General features: G+C 45.8%; 1 protein-coding gene across 5 annotated transcripts; it reads left to right on the forward strand.

Annotated features, from left to right (window-relative positions):
- Positions 1 to 695: 695 nt before the first annotated feature.
- Positions 696 to 8126, forward strand: AMZ2 (archaelysin family metallopeptidase 2). Of its 5 annotated transcripts, XM_004432688.3 has the most exons (9): positions 696 to 775; positions 1254 to 1353; positions 1659 to 1748; positions 2278 to 2560; positions 2881 to 3054; positions 3141 to 3269; positions 5236 to 5399; positions 6546 to 6722; positions 7927 to 8126. In XM_004432688.3, exons 4-9 carry the CDS (start codon positions 2278 to 2280, stop codon positions 8080 to 8082), a joined length of 1083 nt encoding a protein of 360 aa, XP_004432745.1. In that variant the 5' UTR covers positions 696 to 775; positions 1254 to 1353; positions 1659 to 1748; the 3' UTR covers positions 8083 to 8126. The 5 variants fall into 5 exon arrangements, with proteins under 5 accessions (XP_004432745.1, XP_087297603.1, XP_087297607.1 ...); XM_087441477.1 differs by lacking the exon at positions 1659 to 1748; XM_087441479.1 differs by lacking the exon at positions 1254 to 1353 and having other exon boundaries at positions 757 to 775.
- Positions 8127 to 9830: the final 1704 nt, after the last annotated feature.

The raw sequence follows: 9830 nt of genomic DNA on the forward strand, positions 1-9830 counted from the left end.
CTCAGTCCCAACGCCCGCCCCGCGCGCCCTTTTCTATTTCACAGCCTGTCTCTGGCACACACATTTTGGCCTTTTCAGCACCAGTGAGACCCTAAGGGACGCATCCCTGGGCGAAGAGAAACCCCTTGGGCGTCATCCGGCCGGGACACCGCCTCCGCGCGGCCCGCCCCTCGGCGCTCCATCCACCGACGCGGCTGCGGCCCGGCCTTGCCCGCGCCCAGGCCGCTGCACTCGCTGCGACCCAACACAACAGGGACAGCCCAGCGGCTGCGGGCGCCGGGGAGCGCGCCGAGGCTGTGCGTCACCGGCGGCCGCGGCTGACTTATTTTGGCCCCGGCTGGTTACATCAGCCACGCCGAGAGCGCGTCTCAAACCCACGGCCCACCGAGCACATTTACACACATGCAAACGCGGCGACGCCAGCAGCGGAACCGGCACAAGGCGCCTCGCTCCAGCTTCCCCGTGACCCAGCTCGGCCCGAGGGCGGCCCCGCCAGGGCAACGCGGAGAAAAGCGACCACTAGGGCTCACGTGCCCCGGCCGCCGTTAGGGCGTGGGCGACGCGCCCGCGAGAGGACCTCGCGCTACGGGGCGTGGCGTGCAGCACGGGGGCGTGGTATGGGCGTAGCGGCGCAAAGGGGCGTGGCGCGACGGAGCGGTGCGTGGTGCTATGGGGCGTGGCGTTGCGCGAGGGGGCGTGGCAAGGCGCAGGCTGCGATGCGCACGCGCGCAAGGCTGCTCCGGGAGGTCGGGGGGCGGCGTCGAGGCCTGGCTGGGTGAGGGTAGTGCGGTGGCGCTGGCGGAGTCGGGCCGGGGCACCCCTGGGCCGGGTACCCTGGTTGTAGAGGATGTGGGTGGCGTCGGTGGGGAGAGATGAAGATGTGGGAGGGGCGGCCGCGGCGGAAGCAAGGAGGACGGCGGGGGCGGGGGTGTCTCCGGGGAGAGAGGCCCAGACTTTCAGGAGGCCCCTGGGGGAGGAAAGACGAAGAGAGAGTCCCCGGGGGTGGGGGGAATCCCCCACTCCATCCCCAACCGGGGCCCGGGTCGCGCTTGCACGGGGCCGAGCCCAAGGTGCGAGTTGCGGTAGGCAGCCCGCTAGGGTGACCAGCTTGTCCCGGGGACGTGCTGGTTTTAGCACGGACAGCATTGCAGCCCTCCAGCCGACTGAAGTGACCCTGTTCTTCCTCCCGCGGCTCCACCCAGAGTGGACCTGGGAGGCGGAGGAGGCCCTGACCTTTCACATTGCCTTTTTAGTATTAGGGTGAAGGCACCCAGCACAACACTTTCCCAACCAGGCCCAGACATGCCAGTCCTTGTACGGTAAAAACTTCAGTGGGAGTCTGCCTCCCTAAAGGTAGGTAGAATGCAGGAGGGCACATCTTGCTTGATATTTTGTCCAGCAGAAGTGAAATTTCAGCCCTCTTGTGGAGCAGTGAGGATGATTTTGTGCTCATATCAGAGCTTTGACACTAGAGACCTCTGTTTTGGAATTTCTTCCACACTCTGGAACCCCAGGATTCAGATGTCCAGTCAGAATAGCCATTAGCTTACATTTTCCCGTCAACTGTCTATCATTAAACTGGAAAAATCTAGATAATTAGACAATATGATAGCTTCCAGACAGAGAAGTCCAATTTTTTCCTTTTCTAAACTCAAAAGCCTCATGGTGAAACAGCTGTTTGAGCCATTCAAACGGAAGGATGAAAGTTCTCCAGAGGAACATGGTGTGAATGGAAGAGATCTGTCATTGTGAGTCTGGCTTTTTCTTAGTCACCTGATGTCTTCCCCAGGATGACATGACTTATAAACATCAGTGGCTGAGATCTATTATCAGCCTGCAGTTAAATTATGGAAATGGCAGGACTGACTTCAGTTCTCTTTTTGTTTGGTCTTGAACATCTTTGAGTCACAATGGAAAGGATGAGTATTTTTCATGTGGCTGTAATGAGTCAATTCATAATATTGTTATTATTACCCAAATGACAGAAGGAAGCTGGAAATCAGATCATGCTCTTATGATTGCCACTAGTTTTTGTGATGGGATCAGTTTCCACGGGAGACAGAGGATTTCATGATTTTCTTTTCACTTTTTCAGATTCCTCCCCAAGAAATTGATTGGAAATGGGGAAAGCAAACAATAGTTTGGTGTGACCACTCTAAGGCATTAGCAACCAGTCGTTCCATTCTTGGGAGAAATGAGACGTGTGGAGGATAGGTAGATTAAAGTCACCAGCGTGGATATGCATTTTATATTTGATTACTTGTGTTTTTCTGGTAGATGCAAACAGTCCGGCACTCTGAACAGACACTAAAAACAGCTCTCATCTCAAAGAACCCGGCGCTTGTGTCACAGTATGAGAAGTTAGATGCTGGGGAACGGCGTTTGATGAACCAAGCCTTCCAGCCAGACAGTGATCTCTTTGGACCCATTACTGTGCATTCCCGATCAGATTGGATCACCTCCCATCCCGAGGATCCCCAAGACTTTGAACAGTTTTTCAGTGATCCTTACAGAAAGACACCCTGTCCAGAGAAGCGCAGCATTTATATACAGTGCATTGGTATACATGTAATATGCTGGGTTTGGTTTGGTTTTGTGATGGTGCTGTTGCCAGGGATAGTTCGAGCTGTTGATCTCATTCAAGTGGGCAGTTTTTGTGATCATTTGTGACATTCATTTCAGTGGTGGAAGTTTTGTAGCCAAACTGCCTTAAAAGAGAACATTTTGTTTGTAGTTCATATTCACAACAATGAATGGTAAAGATGTATTGAAAAGTTAGAGTTGGTTGCTTTCAAATTCCAAATTTCTAATTATAGACTGAGGTAAAGACTGAATATTTTAATCTTAAAGTCTGTCTTTAAATTTTCTTCCATATTATAGGATCTCTAGGAAACACCAGAATTATCAGTGAGGAATACATTAAGTGGCTCAAGGGCTACTGTGAAGCATTTTTCTATGGCTTAACAGTAAAACTGCTAGAACCGGTTCCTGTCTCTGCAACAGGGTGTTCCTTTCGAGTCAATGATAACACACGAAACCTACAAATTCATGCAGGTGAGTTATTCAGCTTTACAGTTTGGACGGAGTAAAGGATATGTAGATTTATATCTATCTCACATGTACATTTCTTTTTTAAATAGGGCACATCCTGAAGTTCTTAAAAAAGAAGAAACCTGGAGATGCCTTCTGTATTGTGGGAATAACAATGATTGATCTTTACCCAAGAGACTCCTGGAATTTTGTCTTCGGCCAGGCCTCTTTGACAGATGGTATTCCTTTTTGACATTGTTGGTAGAAACTTTCTCAACTTGAGAATATTTGAAGATGTTGAAAGAGGGAAAAAATTCCAACCAATTATAATTTTGATACTTAAAACTGTATAATATTTCTGGTGCAGCATCATTCTTAGCAGAAAGTGTGCTGTAGATACATTCCAATGGTCTTGGTTTGTCTCCAGGTGCACCATTCACTGCCTACGTGGCCTTGAAGCTAATACCTATTTCAGAGTCCTTTTGCGATAATTTACATAAAAGTACTGATACAGAAAAAGTGTGTATATATGCCTGACACATATATACGCATTCAGCACAACAGATGGTAAATGTAAATAATTCAGTAGCAAGGTGAATTAAATAAATTAAGGATATTTGAACTATCATTAACGTAAGTAAAAATCTTGCAAATTGCTTTTCAACTCTTTTCATAGTTGTCTTGCATAGATGGAGTAGCCATAGACTGATTTATTAGTCTGCTGCTTATCCTGTGTCTTATGACATTTTATTTAAAAAGTCAACTTCAGTCTTTGATTTGAGATATAATAAAATTTGACTCATTAGGAACCCTGCATGGTAATATTGGGGTCGGGAAAGGATCCAGGAGCAAATCATATTTTTGCCTATTTCTTTCTTCCGTCTCCCCACCCCTCCATTTTTGTTCCTATTTCTCTACCCTCATCCCCCAGCATCTAAGACAGGTTGGAAGGGGAGAAGTCCAGTGAGCTAAGGGGAGTGGTTGTCCATTGGTGTTGTGGGGATGGGGAGTAAGAACGAGGGACTGCACTTCATGAGCACAGAGTTCATGGACTGTCTGATGTTACATTAGCCTCAGGGTTTGTTGGGGGTGGGGGTTTCTCTCTGACAAGTGTTTCTTCCTGTTAGATATCTCCTCTCTTACCCATTCCTCAGTGGGGCCCAGGGTGCTCTGGAGCCTCTTCTTCCCACCTGCTCCTTCATCCTCAGTTCACATGTCTACATTCTTATAGCCCCCCACCCCATGACCTCATCAACACACTCTTTTGGAGACTACTGTCTTCCTGATTTTTGTATGTTTTTTTTTTTTAGTAAATTTCTTAAATATTGCATGATATAAGAGAAGATGTAGTCAGATAGCAAGATTGATCTGCCATGCATTGAGACAATATCCTACTATGAGTGACTTTATTCTCACCAAGTTTACAAAGATGGGTATTTTAAAAATGAGAAATATTTAATTACCAAAAAAATTCCTTATTACAGCAACTGAGAGGCATAAATAAAAGTGATGATGTAAACAAGTTGAATTATAAAGCAATCCCCTTTAGAATGAGTTGTGCATCAGACTCTGTTCTCCACATATGCAAAGATGGTTAATACAGGTGTAACACAGGAAGTCAGTTAAGAGGGTGTTTATTCTGGTCACCAGGCACCAGCCACATAATAGAGCTGAGCTGTGCTTGAAGAGGAGAAGGCGGGGAAGGTGTTCTTCTGTCTGAAAGCGTGGTCCAAAACATGGTCTCCAAGGCCTGGGGGCAGTGGCAGGGTAGTTTTCCTCAGGAGCGCGGCATGAGGGAAGTACAGGAACCCTCAGTGACACGTACGACATAGAGGTCTGTTTACTGTGTTCTCAGAGTAAAAGGAGTGTGTGTCGTTCATGTGATCATTTCTCAGTGCTCCTTTTGGAGTACTTGATTTAGACTGTTCTTTGAGAAAAAAACTTCTTTTGTGGGGAAAAAACCTCTGGAACTTCCAATTTCTTAAGAATTTGACTTCAAGACCATAAAGTTTTACAGGGCAGAATGGACTGGACAGCAGAAGAAGATTCGGCTAGGGACATCGGGGGCAGGAGTCCCCTCTGTCTCGGCAGAGCTGAAGCACACAGGGTACAGACCTCCCTGACCACGTGCCCCGGCAGGCTCTCTTTCCTGGTCTTTCCTGGTGGAATCTTGGCCTCATTCTCTGGTTGCTTGTCGTCTTGTAGGTGTGGGGATATTCAGCTTTGCCAGGTACGGCAGTGATTTTTATAGCTCACGCTATGAAGGCAGAGTGAAGAAGTCGCAGAAAATCTCTCCCAGTGACTACTCCGTTTTTGATAACTGTTACACTCCCGAAGTGACTAGTGTTTTGCTGCTTCGGTCCTGTAAGGTGAGTTGTTTAAAAAAATCAACAGGGGTATTTTTTTTTTGAGATCTTAATTCCCTAAATTGTATGTCAGCAATCCTTAAGGTAATATTGTAAATGAATTTGTATCATTTTTATACTTTTAGTGGATATTGGTTGAATGAAATGGTGGATAAAAACAGAATTTAAATGGATACCTTAACATTGAAATTTACAGTATCCGTGCCAGCTTTTTGTCCCGTTAGTTACACGCACCCTTGGCTGTGCCCACATCCTCACCATGAGGTTAATTCCAGAATTCTGGTACGAGTATGTAACCTACTCTTTCAAGCTGCCATGGTCATCAAGTAAAGCTGCCCTTCTGGGGCCTGGCGGAACTCTGCTCTCTGGCCTCTCAAGGAGGATGGGGCTTCCTCTGGGCTCCAGGCTGCCTTCTACTATAGGTAGTTCTCCTGACAGTTCCTGGTATCTCTCCCACCCCTGCTCTTCAAAAGCCTATCTCCTCATTTTCCCTCTTCTCCGTAGCCAGAGGCATAGGTTTTTCTGCTTTCAGCAGTACTATTTGTTGGGGTTTGAGAACTACTCATAGAGCAGTGTTTTCCAAGTATGGTCCCTGCATCAGCATCAGCTGGGGTGCTTGTTAACACGCAGGTCAAGCCCCCTTCCTCTCAGACCTAGTGACTCAGCATCTCTGGGGGCAGGGCCCCAGAATCTAAGTTGTGACAAGTGCCCACTGGTCTGGAGCAGTGGCTTTTAACCAGGGGCAGTTTTGCCACCTAGGAACATTTGGCAATGTCTAGAGACATTGCTGGTTGTCACAGTTGGGGAGGGGCTGTTACTGGCATCTAGTGGGTGGAGACCAGGGATGCTTCTAAGCATCCTACAATGCACAGGACAGCGTTCCACCCACAAAGAATGACCTGGCCCAGTGTTTCAGTGGTGTTGAGGTGGAGAAACCCTGGTCCCGGGGAAGTAAATATAGTGAGGAAGGCAGGAAGACATTTAGGGAAGTGAGGGATTAAGTCTTTGGGCAGGTTGAAGTTTTGGTGATGATGGTAAGGGAGTTGATTCCTGTAAATTTGTTTCTGGAAAAAACAAGAAAAAGAAGGGGTGTGTAACTCGTTGTTGATGATGGTGGTGCTATAAAGCCTCAGTGTGAATATCTTGCAGACTTTAACCCATGAGATTGGACACATATTTGGACTTCGACACTGCCAGTGGCTTGCATGCCTGATGCAAGGCTCCAACCACTTGGAAGAAGCTGACCGGCGCCCCCTAAACCTTTGCCCTATCTGTTTACGCAAGTTACAGTGTGCTGTTGGCTTCAACATTGTAGAAAGATACAAGGTAAATGGAGGGAGTGAAAAAGGGAGAAGTGGTTATATAAGTAGCAAACTACCATTTTTTATTAGGCCCTTCTCTGGAGCTGTAATTTATCAGAGGAAATTAGTGCAAAGAGAAGCAGGAAGCTGTGGTTTAAAAAAAAAACATGCAAAGAAATATCCTTCTTAAACACTTTGACTTGCCTCTGAGTGCCATACACTTATAGTTCAATGAGAAATGGTGGAAGAGGTTTCTGTATTTGTCATTCATTTAGGGCGAGAGAGCTTGACTTTGCAGGACAGAGTAAATATTGATATGTGTGGCAAAATTCATTTTTTAAAATTATATAAATATGTGGAGGTGATTTATCTTTCCAAATATGGGACAGAGGTATGATATTCCTTAGGAAGAAAGGATGATTTCCTTTAAGAAGGAAGAGGGGGTCCGGCGCGGTGGTGCAAGTGGTTGGGTGCGCGCTCCGCTGCCGCGGCCAGGGGTTTGCCGGTTCAGACCCTGGGCGCGCACCAACGCACTGCTTGTTGAGCCTTGCTGTGGCGGCGTCCCATATAAAGTGGAGGAAGATGGGCACAGATGTTAGCTCAGGGCCAGTCTTCCTCAGAAAAAAGAGGAGGATTGGCATCAGATGTTAGCTCAGAGTTGATCTGCCTCTCAAAAAAAAAAAAAAGAAGGAAGAGGGAAAGTACTTAATCTCAGAATGCATGTGAATGTGTGTCCATACATGTCCACAGTTTACATCATGTAACTCTTCATGGGTATAACCATTCACTGACTGCAATACATGTCCACACTTGAATCTTCATGTTCACAGGTCTGTCTGTGTGTACACTTACATATGTATACACATTCACATCAACTTAAAAGCACAGTATAATACCTGGTGGAACATTCAGCAAGTTGAGAAAAGAAAATGATTATCCTCTCACCCAAAAAAACCTGTGAGGATTAGTGTGTTTCTTTTTCATCTTTTCTTCTATGCACACTTGTGACTGTAATTTGTAATCCTAGTTTGCATATTTTGGGGATATGCTCTTTCACTCATATGTCATCACAAGTGTTGTTTCATATTCATAACCATCTTTATCAAATGGAACATCTGCCTGGGGTAATAGAGATTTCGATAACCTGATTCAGAGGCCAGTGTTTTCCTCTTGCCTAGAACTATTTTGTTTGATTTGTTAAAAGATGCATCTGTTTTCTGTTTTTCAAGGCGCTCGTGCTGTGGATTGATGGTGAGTCTGCCGACACACCAGGCGTCACCCCGAAACATAGTCGTGAAGATAACGTGAATTTGCCAAAACCTGTGGAAGCCTTTAAGGAATGGAAAGAGTGGATAATAAAATGCCTTGCTGTTCTCCAAAAATAAGAGCCTTCAAATAGGAGCAATTGAAATAAATAACTTGCACATCATGCTTTCATTTGGGTGGAGTCCTTCATTGGAATAAACTGTCTACTGATTCTGCACTGTGTCAGAGTAACAGAGTAGAACCTTCATGAAGGCACCTGAACTTTGAAGTGAGGCTCATTCTGAATGATAAAAACCCTAAACTCTTTTCTCTTCTGTCTTAGTAGCCCTGTCTGTGGCAGCGAGCATGTCATTTCCATTCTTCAGCTATGTTTGTCTCATGAGAGCGCTGGGGCCAGCAGTAACTTGTAAGTAAATAAATACTGTAAAAATAGCTGTAGATGTCCCAAGAAGGGATTTCCAAGGAATGTCCTCTCAGGGAGGTGATTTCTGGTTCCATTTTTAGAAAGAGGTGCTCCCTGCTGTGTTAGACCCAGCCAAGTCACCTTCTCCATTCACCTCCCTTCTTTTCTGTGAACTTTTTATACCCTCTGGGCTGCCTCACCTCCTTTTTTTTCTTTGCTGATTGTCAGCTTATGGCTGAAAGAAGCAACAACTCATTTGGGTTTTTAGCAGCTTAAAATGTGACCTCCTCAAGAATATTTACAAGTGAAAATAACAGTGGTATTTGTACTACACCAACTTTTGGTGGTGGGGGGTACACTGCAATTCTCAGCTTTAACAGACAGACATTTGTGAGGGGTCTTGCAAATAATTTGTTATAGTGGTCCTTATGTTTGTGACTGTTGCGTAGCATGGCACAGAGTGAGCAGGTGTTTGGTTTATTTCTGCAACAAGCCTGCAATAATCTCTTTTCCACTTCTTTGCATTAAGTGTTTACTTGAGTGGGGGAGAGAGTGTGGTAGGCTTACCTGTCCATGTACCAGGAAGGCCCATGATGGCCTGTCAGGCTGTTAGCATCACCTGGATTTCTATGGTAGGGAACAAGTTGAAAACTTCACACTCCACAAACTGCCTCTGCTGGATCAACGTATCCCGGGAATCTAGAAATTAGAGCAGATCATTTGACCGGATGCTGGTGAGCATCGCATTTCCCACCTTCCCACCTTAACCTTGAGGGTGAAGCTTAAAGATAATATTTTTTTGAACGTTGAAACCTAAATTCTTTCACTGCTATTATTTATGCGGTATGATTTAAAGCACATTTTATAACTGAATCAATGGTTTTCCTTACATTCATTCCCCTACTTGATTAAACCTCTTTAAGTTATTTAGAAAATAGTGGGTTGTCACTAAAACTAATTGGAGAGCAAACACTTAGTCATTCTAATACTGAAAAGAGAACCCAACGGAGCGTGGACCCTTATGGATTCTGTTATAGGTTTTATTTCCTCCTTGAACCATGTGCTTTTAATTATTGTCCATTCTATTCAGTTTTCTTTCATTTTCCTACAAGGTAAGTGCAGTTTTAGTCCAGTAGGTCAAATAACAAACCTAAAAGAACTCAGATTTGGCTAGGTGTGTAAATTGGGGATTATAGTTGTTTGGACAAGATATAAAGTCCACTTGTACCTACTCCGCTGTGACACCAGGAGGCTCTTCTATTAAAGAAATGGATCATTCCCTCTTGTTAAAAGTCAGGCACACAGGGGCCAGCCCGGTGGTGCTCGTGCTCTGCTGTGGTGGCCCAGGGTTCGCCTGTTCGGATCCCGGGCGCGCACCAACGCACCACTTGTCAAGCCGTGCTGTGGCGGCGTCCCATATAAAGTAGAGGAAGATGGGCATGGATGTTAGCCCAGGGCCAGTCT

The sequence above is a fragment of the Ceratotherium simum genome, chromosome 16 (assembly GCF_057802395.1).
Source record: "Ceratotherium simum simum isolate JZ-2026a chromosome 16, ASM5780239v1, whole genome shotgun sequence".
In the NCBI taxonomy this organism is placed as follows: domain Eukaryota; kingdom Metazoa; phylum Chordata; class Mammalia; order Perissodactyla; family Rhinocerotidae; genus Ceratotherium; species Ceratotherium simum.